Raw genomic sequence first — 21222 nt, forward strand, 5'->3', positions numbered from 1 at the left:
ATTAATATTATTATATTATTATTATTATTAATAAACTATTATAATAATAATTATTATTATTACATAAGAATATATTATATCATCATAATACTTTATAACATAAATATAATACTATAATTAACTAATATTGCTTAATTAAACATAATCAACAAATAAAATTAATTATAATAATACATGCACAATTAAATGAATAAATTTACTATTTTAACATACACAATTAATTTACATGCACCATTAAATGAACTTAATATAATAATGTAGCATGCACAATAATAGGTAAAGAAATCCACACATAATTAAATTTAAATAAACTAAACTCTTTAATAAAATACGGGGTATTACACATGCAATGTTCATTTCAAATAAAATCATGTTATACACTAATGCTACATATTAAATGCTAATAAAAATTAAATTTTAATATATAATTATATTATACATTAGTGTCCGTTATTTTTTTTTAGTAAAAATATATTTTTAATATAACATTTTTTTGGGCATAAAAAATTTATAATTGATTTTATAATTTATATTTATTTTATATACTCTTATTAAATTATTATGCAATATATTTTTTATATTATAATATACCATATCTTTATTATATTATATGTAGATACTAAATTATAAGATATATAATTTAATATTTTTTATTTATTATAATTTCATATATGTTAAATATATTTTATATTATATATATATTTTATAGAGTTTATGTCCTTATATATCTTATTTTGTATTATGCATTGGGTATTATTATAATTTATTATTTTAAATTAGATATTGTATTTTATTATCATATATTGAATATTTTTAATATTTGTGAAATAATTGAATTGCATATATATTTTAAGATTTTTTGGTACTACTAAATTTTTTAAAATAAAATAAAAATAAAAATTTGAAATATTGTGTGCAACTTATCTTGTGACAAATATATATTATTAAACACTGTTATTGTTTGCAGTTTTCAAAATTATGGTAACAACAAATGTTAATAAATTTCCACTTTTTATTTTTAATCAAAAAAACAAAATCATGTTTTTGCTTTCTTGTGAATGCAAAAACATGAACAAAAGTTAGAGAGGTAGCAAGCAAGAGAAAAAATGGATTTAACAAAAAGCCATAAAATATAATTAAGAAAAAGAGACAGAAAGAATTTACAATAATTAAAAAAGAATAATTGTGGTATTTGAAAAAAGTAATTATTAATTTTTAAAATTAGAATTAGATGTGTCATTTTTAAAAAAATTGGATGGTCCACGCATATTTTAACAAAAACACTCTGAGATTTCAAATGTCTTAAATGCCCTAAATTTTTTATTCAAATTTATTCAGAAAATATCGCAATGTTAAATGTTGGACAACCACATGCAACGACACTGGGGTGTAAAAAAAAACCATGAAACCAGATAATTGAACCGAACAAGGATTTCGGTTTCGGTTCCGGTTCTCGCGATTCTGATTCTAAAATTAAAGAATTGTTTTATTCTGGTTTGGTTTCGATTCTAAGTCTTTTAGAGTCGGACCAAACCGAACCGTTACTCATTTTATATTTAATATACTTATATTAACTAATTTATGTTTGATAGCGTAAAATAATACAATCACATCTCATTCCCAAATTTTGATAGGTAAAAGGACTTCTAAGGCCTCCAAGTGTCTAACTCACAGCCTCCCTTAGAGAAGTGAATGAAGGGGTAGATTTTAGTGAGCTTGAGTTCATAATAAAAGAAAAAATTATAGATGAATTTTAGACCAACTAAAAAAAAATTTATTAATGATATTGGTTCCAAGTCAACTCAGCTATCATATTAAAATAAAGAGCCAAGCCGAATGAGTCGAGAGCCGACCCTGACCCAAGAAGACCAAGGCAGTGGCCCAGGGCCTCAAAGTTGATGGGCCCTCAAAAACAAAATATTTTTAGGGCAAATCATTTCAGCCTCCCCAACCTCCATCTGTCTGCAAGAATCAAAAGTTCAAAACCTATTACCCATATCAAAACCCATATCGGCATATCATTTCAGATTGTTCAGAAAATCAAAACCCATATCTTTCAGTTTCCATCGCCCGCTGTTCCTGTTCGGGTTCGCCGTTCGCAAGCTTCAGCCGATCTGGAACAGCCGAACTATTCATCAGATCTGAGTTAGTATAGATCTTTCTCTCTGTCTCTATCTTTTCTCTCTTTGTTTAGATTGTTATGTTAATTTATTTTTTGGTTACTATTTTTGTTGTTGATGTTATTAGCACGTGTTATTTTAATTTTTTTCCTTTTCTTATTTTTTAATCTGAAATTATAGAGGTTGTGTGTCTTTGACTCTTCCTTGCTATATTCTAATTTTTTCTTTGTATTTTTTTAAGGTTTCATAGTTATATATTTTGTTCAGTAATCCAAAATTTTCGTGGCGATATTTTTATAATGTATAGATCAGAGAGAGAGAAGAGAAAGTTGAGTGAAACCCATTACACTTCTACAATCTGCTATTAGGTTTGCTGTTGCGGCATTTTTAAGGGACAGACATGTCCCATCAATAATCAGGTAGCAGCTAATTCCTCTGATTCTTCTTCTTTTAAATCTTTGCTGATATTTTATGTTACTCATACTTATTTAAAAAAAAAAAAATGTTTTATGTTACTCATGTTTTGTATGCTTTCTTCAGCAATCATTAGTTGATTTAAATCTTGTAGCTTCAAATTCTTCTACTTTTTGTTATTATATTGTTATAGTGAATTCAAATAATTTTAATTTAAATTTTTTTTTTTTTGTAAGACGTGAATAAAATGCTTGTATATATTTAAGTCAACTTTTCAAAATTTCCAGAAGTTTCTTGACACGCTTAAATTTTGTGCTTCTAATATAGGTTGCTTCTTGCAAAGTGGGAAACTATTTGGCATGAGTAGGATCGGAAAAGAGTAATTTGTCTGTGTTTCATTTTTTATTTAGACAATGGTAAGCTCATCTTGCTTTTACTCCATTTTGAGAGAGAGAAAATGAGTTTGAAGGGAGGGTTCTCGAAGATATGAATTTTGGATTTGAAGAGAGTTGTTGATGGGTCTCATGTTGATGATGCCAATGGTAGGTGGGTATAATGGAAGATGAGCTTTTGGGATCTAAAGAGAAGCTAGAGAGAAGAAAGATAAGATGGTTTGGAGGAGAGAAGTATTGATTGGTTTTGTCAGATCTTTAGCTCTGGAATTTGTTTTGATCTACTTACTGTGCTGAGTAATTTCCCTCAATCTGTATTGAGGTACTGACAGCCTAGCTAGAAGTTATCTTTACTATTAATGATCTAGTGAAGATCAGGCATGTTGTGGTTGATAGACTTATTCTCTGCAGAAATACACACACAGCCCTTTGGTTTCCTTCTTTGGCATTAGTCCAAATGACATGGGTAGGTATAATGAGTCATCTTTGTTATCGGAGATTTGGGAGGTGGTAGAGTAGCGCGGAGGAAACTAGAAGGCTTGGAATGCTGCCATAGAGTAAAGAGTAGGTGGGCTGGGAGCAAATAGTTCTAGTATTGCAGCGACTCAAGTAAGAATAATTTTTTTTTTTAAAAATAATTTATGGTTGATTTTGTGTTTTTTTTTTTGGTTGAATTGCTTGGTCTCTTGTTTAGTCTTTGACCATTTATTTCGGTGAGCTAATTGTTCATTCAAATTTTCTTTTATATTTGTATATGAGGGGAAATATAAAGAAACCCAAACTGGAAATTGGTCATTGGACTTTTTTTCATAATGAATTCATATTGTGTTAATCTATTTGTTTTTTGATCTATTGTATTACTCATAATGAATGATTAAATAATTTGAAGCTTTTTATTGTCATTTTTGTCAAATGGCAGGAACTTGGTTGTTCATTCAGTTTCATGATTATTGATTTGCCTTTTTTTATCTTTGTTTATCTTGTAGTTCAATAATATCAATTTTTTTTTCCTTGTCAATTAATTTTGTTGGTTGGCTGTTACATATATTTTCCGTGGATTATTTATTTTCTAAAATGCTTTTGATTTGTGTTTCTTACTATGAACTCATTGAAATGGACTTGCTAAGTGCCCTGTTCATATGTATGGAAGGCTATTTAGTTTTTGCTGCTAGTAATAACTTGTATTTCCTTGAAAAATTTCAAGTGTTTTTAGATTAGGGAATAATATGATTTTTTGCAATCCATGCTGTCTTATAATTTTGCTTTTTAACACCTTGTAGTAGTGCCCAAATGACCTCAACGTGCTTATTAAGTAATTAATTTGTTGGCCGTAACAATCATAATCTGAGTTCTTATAAACAAGTTCAGAATTAGATTCGTAGTTTTATGAACAAGTTTTTTGCATTTTTGGCCCCGAACTCGTAAAGATAAGGAGCTCTCTCTCCACCCTACTAACCTTTCGATTCAGTAATTCTCTGTATTCAAGTCAGTTTTATAGCTCTTAAACTCTTTTCTCTGAGCACCTTAATCTTACAGCAGTGAACCATCTAAATGCTGGGTCAATTGTACCTACTACGACCCCAGAAGACTGAATCACTAGAACCACAAAGGTTGGCTATTTAGAATCCGCAATTCTTTATATTAAATACCTTCCTAGTCCCTAAAGAAGATGGTAAAAGGAGCTAATAGCAGAAGCAAACCTAGAAGGCAGTCGCTGCTCTCTATTCCTATATAACATAGCTTCCAAAGAGCCGAAACTATTGCCTTGTAGAGCTTCCCCCCTCCCTATGTTAAATTAAAGGAGCTACTACAACAGCTAAGGTAGTAGTCAAGAAGCTGTTTAATGTTCTCTGTTGTGTCCCGTCTCTTCCCTGCTGTTTAATGTCTCTGTTGTGTCCTGTCTCTTCCCTGCTGTTTGATGTCTCTGTTGTGTCCTTTCTCTCTCTCCGTCAAACTCACCAAAACCTCAAAAATTTCAAAACCTGTCTCGTATTTCATCTCAACCCATTTAAATGGTGGGTGTGGTATGGTAAATGACATTTTGGCGGGGAATTACACAGCAGAAAGAAGAAAAAGGGTATGGGTTTCGGATCTAGGCGTACCTTAAGAAAATCATAAAGTCTTCCCTATTGGGTTTTCTTCCATTAGTCTTACCTAGACTTCTGATTTCTAGGGTTCATGGGTTTTAAGCCTTTTGAGAAAATCATAAAGTCTTCCCTATTAGACAAATGGTTTATCTGAGATTAGTAGTCTTAAAAATTTGTGTTTGATCTTGTAATCTTTACCGGTGTATCTACTGTGTTTCTTGTTCTTAATTGGCTGTGTTATCTTCTATTTATGAATTGCAGAGGTATTTTAATCAACACAAGGAAGTCAATTATTTTGACTTGGTCTTTCTAAATTCTTCTATTTTAGATGTGAATACTAATATGATGTAAAATACCAAGATCCCCGAGAGTTAGTTTAAATTTGATGTAAAATATTAATTAGAAAGGGCCATTGCTTGATTTAATGTCAAATGCTTGAGCTAATTATGGGGCTTGAAATTTTGTACCAGTCTACAGGTTAATTTTCAGTATACCATCTAATTTTCAGTATACCATCCCTGACTCTATTATTTTTGTCAATTCAGGTTGTATAGATTTGTTTTTGAGACAAGTGGATTCCAAGGTTCTGCAATCCACCCGAATGAGGAGATTAGTGCTAGACTGCTAGTATATCCTCAACCCAAGCTGTATCAGGGGATGACATGTCTCTGGCTGGAGGTCATGGGGATCTTGATCCCATAAGCAGTTTTAAAAGTTTCAGGTGAGGCTTGTATTAATTTGCATTCTATTTTAATATTTTACGTGTGGAATGATTATCTGAAACTTTGATCTCATCTGGGGAAGAGCTGGTATATACGTGGCATCTACTTGCTCACAAGCAGTTAGTGTATTGAGCATTCCTTCTTATATTTTGCCCACTCCGGCAATTATGGCCGAATTCCTATTTATTTTGTTTCACACACCATTGTTACCCATTCCGGCGACAATGGCTGGTTACTCCTCCTTAGTGGTCCTAGGGCAGTGTTATACAATGGATTTAGATACATCGGTATTGTGTTGGTTAAACACCTGCTCTTTCTTTGCGCAAAGAAAGCTGCTCTGATCTCAGGATCAGAAACCGCTTCCACAAACATTTGAGCCTTGGCCATGTACCTTGCAAACCTGTACCAAATGAAATATACGAGGATAATCTGTTGGGGTTCTCTTCATATATTTCATTTGATACAGGTTTGCAAGGCACGTGGCCAAGGGTTGCGCAGCTTTCTTTGCGTAAAGAAAGAGCAGGTGTTTAACCAGCACAACCCCAATGGATTAGTATAACACTGCCCTGGGACCACTAAGGAGGAGTGGGCAAAATATAAGAAGCAAGCAAGTTTTTCCATCAGAAGCAGATGAGATCAAAGTTTCAGATAACCACATTTAAAATCTTAAAATAGAATGCAAATTAATAAAAGCATCACCTGAAAATTAACCACATTTACGAGAATGCATTTGTATGTGGTTGGGAGAAGAGCAAGTAATACTAGTGTGGGTTGAATTTTGAAATAAGGTTTTATTAGGATTTACGGGAAATTTGGATTCCTGATTGCTATTCAATGTATATTATAAAAAAAATCATCTAGATTGTATTGACCATGAGCTATGTTTCGGCCACGTCACTATGCGATTTTGGGAGGTTATGGAATATCTATTTTGTGTAATTAAATTGGAATTCCGAGATGTTATTAATTATCTTATTTTTTGTTATGTGTAATTAAGTCATACGCTATATTTCTCATTGACAATAACAATAGTAGAGGTCTAATTGTATTTCAACCATTTAGGTAAAGTTCAAGACCTGTATTTTATTTGGCTAATAAATAATATTTATCAATTAAAAAAAAAAAACAATAGTGTCATTTAAAATTTCAAAATCTTAGCTCAAATGAAGTTCTCGGTTTCAAAATCTATTTTGCTTTAAATTCCACTATTTTCTCTACAACTAATCACATGAATAAACAAATTTTCAACTAAAGAGTCGATCAAAAATAAACTCTGATCGAACCATTGATAAAAATCGACAGTAGTTTATACTGAGATTGAATTAATTGACATAATTTATATAAGTCATACCTCTTTGCAGCAAAGATATACAGAGGAATGCAATGAATATGGGAAGAAATGCTCTGAAGCCCTGAGGAAGAAAAAGGAGTGAAGGTTTCTTCGGCTACACTCTTGCAAGGATTATAGTTGGTTTTAGCAGGTTCAACCGGGTCGGCAAGGTTGGGCGGGTTAACTTAATATATTTTTTTATACGTGGGTTAACTTGAAAAATGGAAGTGAAAAGAAAAATCAATTAAATGTATTTTTCTTTGCTTCTTTTTATTTTATTCCTTCTTATTGTTGGTGGATTTGACAATCTGAATTAGTTAGTTATTAAATAAAAATAAAATAAACTGATTTCAGACTATAAATTATAATTGATGTCTAATAATTTGGGATCTTTGTGGTTCCATTTCGGTTATGAAATTAACACCTTTCATGTGGGTAGGCTTTCAGTTTCGTGTGAATTGTAACCAATTCCTCTTTTTTATGGTAGGTTTTGCTTCCGCTAAAAATATACTCCGTATGATATATATATATATATATATATATATATATATATATATAAAATTATTTTTAAAGGAAAAACAAATTTATTTATAAAATAGAGAGAATTTGCAAAGGAAGAGGCCCAATAAGGAATTTGCCCAAACAAACATAGAAGAAGGCAGAGACCTATTCAACCGTCCATCCAAGGGCGGATGTAGACCCAAAGAATGGAGAAGACTCCAGCCCAATAGCTGCTGTAAAATTCCTTAAACTGATACGGATCCGCGTCATACCTAAACAAGCCTTTACAACCGTTGATTACTTTCTAATCCAAAAGCTATCATTCAAACTTTTCGAATGTGGATCGTTCCCCGTCATACATAAACAAGCCTCTACAACCACTGATAAAATTTTAATCCAAAGGCCCGTGGATGATAGGCCACCAGAAAAAAAAATATTTTTAGGGCAAATCATTTCAGCCTCCCCAATCGCCTCCATCACTATTCTCGTTCTCAACTCTGAACTTGCCCTCTCTCTCTCTCTCTCTCTCTCTCTCTGTGCAAATGCAAACTACAAAATCTACAAGAATCAGAAGTTCAAAATCCATATATTGCAGTTCATCTATCTGTCTGCAAGAATCAAAAGTTCAAAACCCATACCGACATATCATTTCAGATTGTTCCAAAAATCAAAACCCATATCTTTCAATTTCCATCGCCCGCTGTTCCAGTTCGGTTCGCCGTTCGCAAGCTTCAGCCGTTCTCTCTCAACTCTCAAGCTTGCCCTTCCTCTCTCTGCAACTGCTAACTTGTATATATGGGTTTTATTTTAATTTTTATTTCTAGATCTACTAATCAAGGTCTGTAATTCTTGTTTTGCAAATTAAATCCTAGTTTGTGAAATTTTTTATGATCTTTTAAAATAAATATATACTAGTATTTTTTTACAATATAAAGTAACAAAATTTGCATTGCATTTTGAGGTAATCACCATAATCTACATTCTATTTCAGCAAAACAAATATATTTTATATTTCTATAACTACTATTTTTTTTTTTCGTGTGTCAATTATGTCTTACAAGAAAATTTGAATCTGGGCATGAAAAAAGTAAAAAAAAAAAAAAGAAAATCTGAAGTGGATTAAAAATTTGCAGAGATTGAATCTGAAACAATTTTTAACAACATGCCAAGCTTTTTGAAGATGGAAATCTTTTCAGAACTAAAAAAAAAAAAAAAAAAATAAAAAAAAAAATAAAAAAAATCATAACAAGAACTTTGACAAGCAAGAATAGTTAATATAAGGTAAAGCTCTAAAGTTACTTCTTGAAAATTAAAATACTTACAAGGGTAAAGTGCAATAAACCCCCCTCAATTATACTCTAATGAGCAAAAAACCCCCTTAAATTTCTAAAGTAGCATAAAACTCCCTTGAAGTATGTTGTTTGGTTGCACTTTACTTAATCCGGTAACCGGTTGATAGATTTCTAACATATGGTTGGCACGTGATAGCCCATATTTCTCTAAATGACCATAGAGCCCTTATGGAATGTAAAAGACCATAATACCCTTTAAATACATTTGGACCCAACTAGTATCCAAACAAGCCCTAACATTTTGTCCTCCTTCCTCATCGATCTGTGGAGTATATCTCTATCTACCTAAATATGTATATATATTGTATGTTTTACAGAGAATGAGTTCCTCTGTAGTTGTCTATATAAGTATACATCATTTAATTTTGTTTAATGGAACCTCTTTCTCTCTCTCTCTCTCTCTCTCTCTATATATATATATATATATATATATATATATATAGATCGTGTGCACATGCCCGTCCATATTCATGGCAAGTTTTCATCTGGAAGATGAGAAATTCGATTTCAACAATAACAGAACTGATTCTCAACCCCAATCACAAGCAAACCCAATCGCAAATTTTAACCCCAATCACAAGCAAACCCAATCGTAAAGAATTGATTTGCAAAACCTAACCACCGCCGCATTTCTTCCTCAAGGCTGAGCCCTCGCCGGTCCATCACCACCACTGCACCACCCGCCATCCACACAGCCGACATCATCTAAAGCCGAAACCGCCGAGGCTGTCTTCATCCTCTCCACCGTCCAAAGCCTTCTCGCTCGCCGTGAGTTCGGCCGTCGTTCAATCCTGCCAAGCTCGCCACCGCGAGTCGTTTATGGCTGAGTCAGCCGAGCCCTTCACCTGCCTCGCCATCACAGCCAGGCCGTCTCCACCTCACCGTCACAGTAAGCCCATCTCCACCTCGCTGTCATAGCCAGCCTGTCTCCATTAAGCCGCCACAGCCAAGCTCGTCATCGCCTTGCCCGCCGTTCTGTCAATTGCTGGTTTCGTCGTCGCCTTTTCAATTTGGGGGTTTTTAAATTGGCGGCTTGGACAGGGACAAGTTAGAGAGAGAGAGGATATTAAGAAGTGACCCAGTTGAGGATAAAGAAAAGAAAAGAAAAAATAATAATAAAGTCATCAGCCAATAGGCTGCTGACACGTGTCCTCCATGTATTCTATTTTCCTCACTGTGATGTGGCACTGTTTTATGGGGGGTAAATTAGACTTTTCAAATTTTCGATAGCTAGAAATGACCTGAAGAACACTCTCTGTCCTAAGACTACACCAAGACCATAGTTGAGGGGGGTTATTTGTTGTTGAGGGGGGTTAGTTGCACTTAGGGTATAGTTGAAGGGGGTTTATTGCACTTTACCCTACTTACAAAAAGCATGCTTTTGAGTGAATTCCATAGTATTGGAAGGGGCTTGCCGTGAACTACCTCACACTCTGCTTCCACTAGTAGATTCTCAAATAGGATTAGTAAATTGGTCAAAAGAAGAGATGGGGTACCGAGTGGTGAATTGTTCAGAAATAAATTGGTAATTTTTTTTTTATTAATTACCCAAGGATTTTTTATGCCTTAATCAGTCAATTGTCTAAAGAAACATAGTTAGTTAACTAAAATTGAATTAAACAACAGTAGACTTTGGTTGATATATTTTGTTCTAGCCCACCCTGTTGAGAAATCCTAGATGTTTTGTTTCACATAGAAATATAATATGTGTAATGCACGAAGGATATATTCAATCTTTTTGCCATATTTTTATTTTCAAATTTTGGTTTTTGATTTTGTTTTGTTACTAGAATGTAGAATATCAGGATATTGATTTGTTAATTTTGAAGATTATTCCTAAACTGATGCATTGTACTTTGTTATTGGATTAATTTAACATAAGAGCTGAGTATAATATGTGCTAATCACACCTATCCGTAATCACACCTTTTTTTATGGATAGGTGTCCAACATTTTGACTGAAAGTATAGTTGGGTTGGGTTGATACATGATACAGATAATACTTAGATGGTGGTGTTTTAATTGTTATGAGTGAGATTGTGAAACCTCTTCTTCACAATTTTGGTGTTATCTTATTTATAGGGTTAGTATCAGGCCTTAACATTTAGCAAGAAAAAGTTTTAAGAAACATGTCTCCTCAGTCATCAGGTAACAAACTCTTTTTTATTCTAAAATTTTAATTGGCATTTTTAGCTATTGGTTATGTTTATTTATTCATGTTTTACATACTGATTTTTTGTTTTTGTTTTTGTTTCTACATACATATTGATAGGGAAAAATAACCCTAGCCTATCTTGACTTAACAAAAAAGGGAATTAAATATTGACCTGCCACCAGATTTCTCCAACTCTCAGACGATAATATCTCGTTATTAAGGATAACCATTCTATTAGATAAGAATGATGACAAATCGTATCTAGGATAGGATTTGTCATGGGATAAGTTCAAATCTTATCAAGGATAAGATTTCCACGAGGTAGGCTCCATGGGCTAAGGACGATGGAACTCCCTTATCAAGAATAAGGGAAGTAACTATAAAGACAAAGACGACTCGGGGATAAGGTACACACAAAAAAACCTCCTACTAAGCAAATTACGATTAAAATTCTCTATCGAGAATCCTTGCTGACTTGATCGTCAGAGGGTCAACGGCCGGCACCACACCGGTGTTTGACTTTGCCATCCTTATTTTGCAGGAAACGGTGTCGTACTAGACCGCGGCGAAATTCAACCTCAACAGTTGGCGCCGTCTGTGGGAACAGCGATTCCCTTGAATCGATTTATTACTCGTTGGGTATAGACGTTTGCGGTCCGGTATGGTTACCGAAGGAACACCGTCGCAGGGATCTGGTCAAAGGGAAGAGTCGGGTGAAAATCTAGACGTCCCAAATGACCAGACACGATTTGCAGCGTTGGAACTGCAGGTCCAAACTCTGAATCAGGGTATGGACCAGTTGATCCAACAAAATGCAGCACTCTTGCAACACCTTGTTCCACCGGTTCAACAGGGCTTGCCACGCCAAGACCTCTCGAATCCAAACAGGGGTAATAGGAATCTGGAAGAGCAGGATACTCATCCTCCCCCACATGAGACCGAAGTTGAACAAAGCCAGGTGGGAAACTGACATAGAGAGGTGATCCACCCCTTTCTTCCACGGAGTTCCCGACCCCATGAAGACACGACTGTCATTGAAAAGACCGAGGAAATTTCCCACGTTGACCTAGAGATACAGGATCTCAAGGCAAAGATGGAGGGTGTGATGCAGGCCATGAAGGGAAAAGGCATTGCAGCCATAGATGGTTTGGTGCAGAAAACGAATTTGCCATTCAGCCCCTCGGTTATGAAATGCCCTTTGCCAAGCAAATTTAGAATGCCCACAATTGAGAGTTTCGACGGAACTAAAGATCCCCTCGACCACTTGGAGACTTTTCAGGAGCTTATGCACCTACACGCGATGCCGGATGAGATCATATGCAGGGCTTTCCCAACGACTCTTAAAGGATCAGCACGGGTATGGTTCAACAAACTAAAGCCAGGAACTATCGAAACCTTTGAAGAATTGAGTAAGGGCTTCGTGGGCCATTTCATTGCTGGCCAGAGGCATAGAAGGCCGGCTACCCACCTCCTTACTGTGAAGCAACAGAAGGGAGAGTCACTGCGAGATTACATTAGTCGTTTTAACACGGAGATGTTACAGGTGGAGGAAGCGGATGACAAGGTGGCCCTAGCCGCCTTCATGGGAGGACTTCAAACCTCAAGATTTCTCTTCTCTTTATCAGAGGAACCTCCTACCAACATGGCCGAGTTATTGGTTCGAGCTAAAAGACATATGAATGCTGAAGATGCAATGATTGCGAGAAAGGGAAAAGAAGGGGAGGATAAGAAGTCAGACAAGAAAAGGCCGGCCCTGACGATCAGAGATGAAAAGGAAACCAAGTATAAGAAACCCATGGTCAACCAGAATGAAAGGGCATCTCGCTATAAGAACACGGAGAGGTATACAAATTACACTCCTTTAAATATGCCGATAGATCAAGTTTTCTTACAGATCCAGGATGAACCATATCTGAAGTGGCCACCGAAGTTGAAGTCAGATCCGGCAAGGAGACCTCGTGATAAGTACTGCAGGTTCTATAAAGACCATGGGCACGCTACAGAGGATTGCTTCGACCTTAAGGATCAAATTGAGACTCTGATCCGAAGGGGGCACATGCGAAAATTTATTGTGGGGAATGACAGAACCGACATTAACCCACTAAGAGCAGGCCGAGATAACCACCCTCCTGATCAACAACCAATAGGAGAGATCAGGGTCATAGCCGGGGGGTGTGCAGGAGGTGGAGAAACGAGCTCAACCCGTAAGGCCTATGCAAGGAGAATGCGAAGCTCATCTGAGGTGTGCGAAGTGGGAGTATAGATTCAACATCGAAAGATGCCTCGTTTAGGTGATCCAGTTATTACATTCTCAGATGAAGACATGAAAGATGTGCAGCAACCTCATGACGACCCTCTTGTCGTCACCATGATGATCGCTAACTATAATACTCGGCGAATCATGGTAGATAATGGAAGTTCAGCTGATATCATTTTTCTTGATGCATTCAGCAAGATGAAGATTGGTAAGGAGAAACTCAGACCTACCAGATCACCATTGGTGGGATTCACGGGAGACAAAGTCTATCCTCTAGGAGCAGTCATCCTTCCTGTCACTGCAGGAACCAGCCCAAAACAAGTCACTGTCATGGTCGACTTCCTGGTGGTGGATTGTCCATCTGCTTACAATGTCATCCTAGGAAGAGCGACCTTAAATTCGATGAGGGCTATCACTTCGACTTATCACCTATTAATGCGCTTCCCTACCGAGCATGGCGTGGGCGAACTAAGAGGAGATCAGTCCATTGCCAGAGAATGCTACGTTGCCTCTCTCAAAGAAAAGAGACAGCAGGAGGCTTTGATTGTCGATGAAGTTGAAGAGAAAAGCAAGACCGGGCTAAGCCAATCGAGGACTTGGTGGAGATATGCTTGAATGACACTGACATAACAAAAAAGGTGAAGATAGGGTCTCTGCTCCCCTCAGATTTCACAAATATTCTTATACAGTTCCTCAGACAGAATCAAGATGTATTCGCTTGGTCACATGAAGACATGCCCGGTATTAATCCAACTACGATTGAGCATCGATTAAATACAGATCCTACATTCAAACCTATCAGGCAAAAACGAAGAACATTTGCCGCGGAAAGGAACATGGCTATATCAGAAAAGGTGAATAAGCTTATGAAAGCTGATTTCATCCAGGAGGTTCATTATCCCGACTGGTTGGCCAATGTTGTTTTGGTAAAAAAGGCCAATGGAAAATGGAGGTTGTGTGTAGACTTTACGGATTTAAATAAGGCGTGCCCCAAAGACAGTTTCCCTCTACCAAGAATTGATATGTTGGTAGAAGGGACAGCTGGCCATGAGCTGCTCAGTTTTATGGATGCATACTCAGGGTATAACCAAATCTCAATGCACACGCCAGACAGAGATAAAACCTCTTTCATCACGGACAGAGGTTTATATTGCTATAAGGTGATGCCTTTTGGGCTAAAAAATGCTGGTGCAACATATTAGCGGCTAGTAAACCTGATGTTTAAGGACCAAATCGGAAGGAATATGGAAGTGTATGTGGATGACATGCTTGTAAAAAGCTTGAAAGCTCAAGACCATCTGGTTGATCTACAGGAAACGTTCCAAGTCCTCAGGAAACACCAGATGAAGCTCAACCCAAGTAAATGTGCCTTCGGAGTCTCCTCTGGGAAATTCCTCGGTTACATGGTAAGTAGAAGAGGGATAGAAGCTAACCCTGAGAAGGTCCAGGCGATTCTCAACATGCAGTCTCCAGCATCGACCAAGGAACTTCAAAGATTGACAGGAAGGATCGCAGCTCTGAACAGGTTGATTTCCAGGGCGACCGATAGGTGTTTGCCTTTTTTCCGTGTGCTCAGGAAAGCTTTTTCATGGACCCCTGAGTGCGAGCAAGCTTTTACAGAGCTAAAGGAGTATCTCACTTCACCACCATTATTGTCGCGGGCGATGCAAGGAGAACAGTTGTATTTGTACTTGGCAGTTTCTCCGTCGGCAGTAAGCTCAGCCTTGGTCCGCGAAGAGGATGGAAACCAGAAACCGGTATATTATATTAGTCGTGCATTCAGGGGGGCGGAAGAAAGATACCCAAGGATAGAAAAGTTGGCATTTGCTCTAGTTATCTCCGCGAGGAAACTCAGGCCTTACTTCCAAGCTCATACAATAATAGTATTGACGGACCAACCACTTAGGTAGGTTCTCCACAAACCTGATACTTCAGGGCGACTCATGAAGTGGTCGGTAGAACTTGGAGAGTTCGACATCCAATACAAACCCCGAACGACCTTAAAAGCCCAGGTACTGGCAGATGTTATAGCGGAATTCACACCAGAAGATGGGCCCGAGCATGCTGCAGATAAGCAGGAAGAAGCCGAATCTATTTGGACGTTATATGTGGATGGGTCTGTCAACGCCCGTGCAAGTGGGGCAGGGCTAGTAATTATCTCCCCAAATGGGGAATGCATCAAATATGCTCTCAGGTTTGGTTTTAAAGCAACCAACAATGAGGTAGAGTATGAAGCCCTCCTAGCAGGCCTCAGGATGGCGAAAGCTTTAGAAGTTGAACGACTAGTAGCATATACTGACTCTCAACTAATAACTGGACAAGTCCAGGGGGAATATGAAGCCAAGGATGAGAAGATGAAGACCTATTAACATAAGATAGAGGATATTAAGGGCTTTTTTAAGAAGTTTTCTATTCACCGGATTCCCCGAGAAGAGAATGCGCAGGCAGACGCCCTGGCTCGATTGGCAACCACAGAGGAAGATAAAGCCATACCCGTGGGATATTTGGATGAGCCTAGCACGGTCTGGGATTGGCCACAGAAAATACACCAGGTGGCCCATGGCATGGAGTGGGCAGAACCCATTATCAGGTACATTGAGAACGAAGAGCTACCCCAGGACCGCATGGAAGCACGAAAGATTAGGATGCGTGCGGCAAAATATTCCCTCGTTGATGGGGTTCTCTACAAGAAGGGATTTTCTCTACCCTACTTGCGTTGTGTCTCCATTGATGAGGCAAATTACATTCTAAAGGACATACATGAAGGCCTTTATGGAAATCATGTTGGGGGCAGATCACTAGCGCATAAAGCTATCCGACAAGGATACTTTTGGCCTACTATGAGGACAGATGCACTTGAGTTTGTGAAGAAATGTGACAAGTGTCAGAGATTTGCCAATGTCCCAAAACAACCAGCAGAAAAGTTAACCCCTCTTACAGGGCCGTGGCCTTTTGCCCAATGGGGGACAGACCTCATCGGCCCCTTACCCCAAGGGAAGGGACAAACTAAATACGTAATTGTGGCTATCGATTATTTCACCAAATGGGTAGAAGCTGAGCCATTAGCTCATATTAGAGCGAATGAAGTAAAAAAGTTTTTCTGGAAGACAATAATCTACAGGTTTGGAGCACCAAGGGTAATTGTGACCGATAATGGGAAGCAGTTTGAAAGTGAGCAGTTCCTCGATTTTTGTAATGAACTTGGGATCAAAGTTCATTTCTCCTCTCCTGCCCATCCCCAAGCCAATGGGCAGGTTCAAGTCACGAATAGGACAATATTGAAGATGATCAAGACACGCCTAGAAAAGGCCAAGGGCTTGTGGCCTGAACAACTACCCGGAGTTTTATGGGCCTATCGCACTACCGTAAGAACCCCTACTGGGGAGACCCCTTTTGGGTTAGCTTTTGGAAGTGAAGCTGTGATCCCGGTAGAAACAAAGGTTGCTACCTTCAGAACCAAGTATTTTGAACCTCAACAGAACGGAGTGGAACTACGATTAAACCTAGACCTGGTAGAAGAGAAAAGGGAGCAGGCCCAGGTCAAGGTTGCGGCTTACCAGCGGATGATATCCAAGTACTACAATGCCCGAGTCAAGCCAAGGAGGTTCGAGCTAGGAGACCTGGTGCTTCGTGAGGTTACCCCGGCTACTAAGGAAAAGGGGAAAGGAAAGTTAGCTCCTAATTGGGAGGGCCCTTATCGAGTAACCAAAAGCAACAGACCGGGGGCATACTGGTTAGAGTCACTTGGTGGGAGCCAGCTTCCCCACCCGTGGAATGCAGAACATTTGAGGAAATATTACCAGTAGGTACTCATGCCAGGCTGTGTTTTATTTTATTATCTCACTTTTAAAAGTGATAGAATGTTTTCAGCTACAATAAAGCAGACCAGTGTGTAACGGATGCTAATATTCAACTATCGATTATTATTTTCGATAGGTCTTTAATAAAATGGTTATTCGTATTTATTGCACGTGTTTCTACTGAATTTTATAAGTCACATAAGGACTAGTGACACATTAAGTCCCCTTCTTTATTAAAAGAAATAAGTGACTTTTCCTTACTAAAGGGACGAGCTGGGTGAAGCTCGTAAAAATATGTTCCTTCGAAAGAAGGACGGGCTGAGTGAAGCCTGGGAAAGTAAAATGAGTTCTGTATAAGGAAACAACAAGTATGGAACAATACCATGAAAGACAAAAGTAGAGCAACTATTCTCTGGATTCAAAGATATTCTGAAAAGTTTTAAAGGAACAACATACTGAGAAATCAAAAAACCTAATATATATATATATATATATATATATATATATATATATATATATATATGTAACTAATACTATGGAATTCAATCTTCCTCTTCGCTCTCACTTAGAACGTCATACCTAGAGAAGTCTATGTCTGGACGATCTTTGCCGACAAGAGCTTTGAACCGGTCAAAACCATCACAGCAAGCCTTGCCTATGAGCACCTTGAATTCATTAGAATTTTTAAAATTCTCCACGGTAGCTAGCTTCTCGAATTCCAGCTTATCAGAGTATTCTTTGGTAAGTTTCACTTTCTCATCTTGAAAGTTTAATTTTGCATTAGTCAAGTCATCTTCTTTAATTTAAGTGTAGAAGTAACATCTTCATATTTAGCCTTGAGGGAAGCCATCTCTAAGGAAAGCTTCTCGTATTCTTTGGCGATAACAACAGAGTATGTAGTGCCCTATAAATAAATAAATAGTGGCGAACAGTTAAAAATAAATAAATAAATAAACGAAAAAAAAGAGATGAGCATAATAAGGGTAAAATCTCACCTAGCCGATTAGATGAAGAAATTTCTTTGAAAGCTCAGATGCTGGCAAACTCTGCAATCTGGCAGTATCGTTTTTTACTACCATTTTATGTAACTTGTCATTCGCGACATTAGCGTCATCGAGAATCGATTCCCCGTGGGAAAAGGCTTGGTTGGTTGATACTGAACAAAAACTTTCGAAACTAGTAGGAACCCCACCAAATCCGCTGAAACCTAGAGGTACAAGAGTAGGACCTGATAACACTCCAGGGCTTGCGGATGTACCATGATTCCCTTCTCCTACCCTTCGTAATTTTTTGGAAGCAGGAGTAGAAGGGAGATTACTTGACCGGACTTGGGCTAGGAGTCTTTTACTGAGCTTCTTGCCTACATGAAAAGTAATAAGGGAAATACTTAATGAGATATTAACTAAAAATCAATAAGTTCACATATAAGTATGTTTGTTTTTCTTACCTTTCTCTAAGTGGGTGGAGGTTTCCTTTGAGCTATGAGCTCGTACATACAAATCTAAAGCCTCGTCAGTTATGAGATCGCTAAAGGTCTTTACTGGGTAAGAAGAGGCATTACCAACATGCTCGGCTTCTGGAATGGAGAGGGTTGGTTTGTCCTTAAATTCTGGGAAAAAGAATAATAAGTTGCACCTAAAAAAAAAAAAAAAAAAAAAAAAAAAAAAAAAACCAAAATTTCCTATTCATGAACAGTACCCGAGGGTACTATTCCCTTGGGTACAAAAAAAAAAAAAAAAAAAAAAAAAAAAAAAAAAAAATCCTATTCATGAACAGTACCCGAGGGTACTGTTCCCTCGGGTGCAAACAAACAAACAAAAAAAACAAAAAAAAAAAAAAAAATCCTATTCATGAACAGTACCCGAGGGTATTGTTCCCTCGGGTACCAAAAAAAAAAAAAATTATTATTAATTTGGAAACTATATACATATAAATCTTACCTGTTGGATCTGAATTATTCCAAATAGTTGGAAATTTCCCGTATGCACCGGAAATAAAGAAGAAACGACTCTTCCAACCTTTATTATTTTCAGGGGTTGCGACAAGGAGGAATGTCTTCTTTGATCTACACTGGAAGTACCAAAAATTGTCTTTTTTCTTCTTGGGATAATAAAAATGCAGGAATTGATTTACTGTTAGACGGCCATTGCCACACTTTCCCCAAACAATCAAACAGCCTATAATAATTCTCCATGAATTAGGAGAAATTTGAGAAGGAGCTATCTTCAGATGAGAAAGAATTTCTTCTACAAATGGGTGAATCGGAAAACGCAAGCCCGCAGCAAAAGTCGACTCGAAAAAACATACCTCACCCAAACGAATAGAAGAACATCTATCTTCTGGTTTGGGTTTGTGAAGACGAATAGATGAAGGAATGGAATATTTAACTCTACAACTCTGTAAATTCTCATCCTTCATTAAGGATTCTCCTTCACGAGGAGGTTGCTTGGAAAAAGCAGTCCTTGGTCTTGAGGAGTAATCAACACCAGATTCATCAGCATAGTCAGGATCGAGTTCTTCAACACTTTCAGAGGTTGAGTCCTCGGATTGAGATTCAGTATTCAAGTTATTTTTCTGCACGAACATGATGAGGTATCGGATATCGCGAAAATAGCGAAACCACTTTGGAATTACACCAATAACCTGGTAGAGACAACTTGATCTAATTACGTATCTACAACGATCCACAATAAACTCACAGTTAGGATCCAGTTTGGAGGATTTCAGACCAAAAAGAAAAGGAAGGTAAATAAATAAATATATATATTTATCTATTTATAGGAAAGAAAATTCTTTTTCAAGTAACAGTGAAGTTCTTGTAAAGGAGTCCTACTACAATATGGAAGGGGCCTGTAGTAAAAAGGAAACAAATGGAATATAGAAAGTATTTCCTTGGTCCACCACGTACCCAGAAATAGGGGGCAACTGATAGGGAAAAATAACCCTAGCCTATCTTGACTTAACAAAAAAGGGAATTAAATATTGACCTGCCACCAGATTTCTCCAACTCTCAGACGATAATATCTCGTTATTAAGGATAACCATTCTATTAGATAAGAATGATGACAAATCGTATCTAGGATAGGATTTGTCATGGGATAAGTTCAAATCTTATCAAGGATAGGATTTCCACGAGGTAGGCTCCATGGGCTAAGGACGATGGAACTCCCTTATCAAGAATAAGGGAAGTGACTATAAAGACAAAGACGACTCGGGGATAAGGTACACACAAAAAAAACTCCTACTAAGCAAATTACGATTAAAATTCTCTATCGAGAATCCTTGTTGACTTGATCGTCGGAGGGTCAACGGCCGGCACCACGCCGGTGTTTGACTTTGCCATCCTTATTTTGCAGGAAACGGTGTCGTACTAGACCGCGGCGAAATTCAACCTCAACACATATATATAATATTGTTATGATGTGATGCTCGAACAAGGGAATTAAAGACTTGAAAGTTTAGTTTTTAATTTCAGAATATATGTTTTACAAGTTTATTAACGCTTTTAAAACTTTTCCTCTTTTGTCCTTATAATATATATCAATCTCCTTACTGTTGTAGCAGTGATGTTGGTTTTAAAATTATCAATTATGATGGGAAGTCTTTTTAGTTTATTTTAATCAAATTACGTGATTCTAGATGAGGATGTTGATGTCAATGTTGACTCTAGTGATGACGACTGATGATGTTGATAATATGTTGATGCACTCAAATTAAGTTAAAGCACTTAGAATTGAAGGAAATTTAGAGTTGAAGACATACTATTGAGCACAGTGTCTAATTCTTTTAGTTATAAGAATCTTTGGTCACTTCACACATGACTTTTCAGTTCTTGAAATTCATTTAGATACATGAAAAGGTTGTTGGTATTTTGACGAAGGTTTGAGACGATAGGTTTACATTTAGCTTCTGTTTTATCACCATGTAGTAGTGTACCGAAATGACATCAACTTGCTTATTAAGAAAATAGTGATGATCAAAATTATAATCTGAATTCGTATAAACAATTTCAAAATTAGATTCTTAGTTTTATGAACAAGTTTTCTACATTTTTGGCCCTAAACTCGTAAAGCTAAGGGGCTCTCTCTCCAC

The 21222-nt window shown here is 37.0% G+C and overlaps 2 protein-coding genes and 1 long non-coding RNA gene across 3 annotated transcripts; 2 read left to right on the plus strand and 1 right to left on the minus strand.

Annotated features, from left to right (window-relative positions):
* Positions 1–1912: 1912 nt before the first annotated feature.
* LOC132304165 (uncharacterized) lies at positions 1913–6744 on the plus strand. The gene is made up of 3 exons (XR_009481512.1): positions 1913–2145; positions 2428–2539; positions 5559–6744. It is a non-coding gene; the product is annotated as an uncharacterized LOC132304165 (long non-coding RNA).
* Positions 6745–12166: 5422 nt separating this feature from the next.
* LOC132305462 (uncharacterized) lies at positions 12167–13336 on the plus strand. The gene has a single exon (XM_059803102.1). The coding sequence runs from the start codon at positions 12167–12169 to the stop codon at positions 13334–13336; it is 1170 nt and encodes a 389-aa protein (XP_059659085.1).
* A 4789-nt stretch (positions 13337–18125) lies between these two features.
* LOC132305464 (uncharacterized) lies at positions 18126–20388 on the minus strand. Its single transcript, XM_059803103.1, has 3 exons — positions 19071–20388; positions 18578–18706; positions 18126–18490 (listed from the first exon to the last, which is right to left on the minus strand). The coding sequence occupies exons 1-3, from the start codon at positions 19714–19716 to the stop codon at positions 18126–18128; spliced, it is 1140 nt and encodes a 379-aa protein (XP_059659086.1). The 5' UTR covers positions 19717–20388.
* Between the last annotated feature and the right edge of the window lie 834 nt (positions 20389–21222).

Source organism: Cornus florida, unplaced genomic scaffold (genome assembly GCF_030987335.1).
Source record: "Cornus florida cultivar Cherokee Brave unplaced genomic scaffold, ASM3098733v1 CherokeeBrave_3.0.0_Hap2_Chr04, whole genome shotgun sequence".
Lineage (NCBI taxonomy): Eukaryota > Viridiplantae > Streptophyta > Magnoliopsida > Cornales > Cornaceae > Cornus > Cornus florida.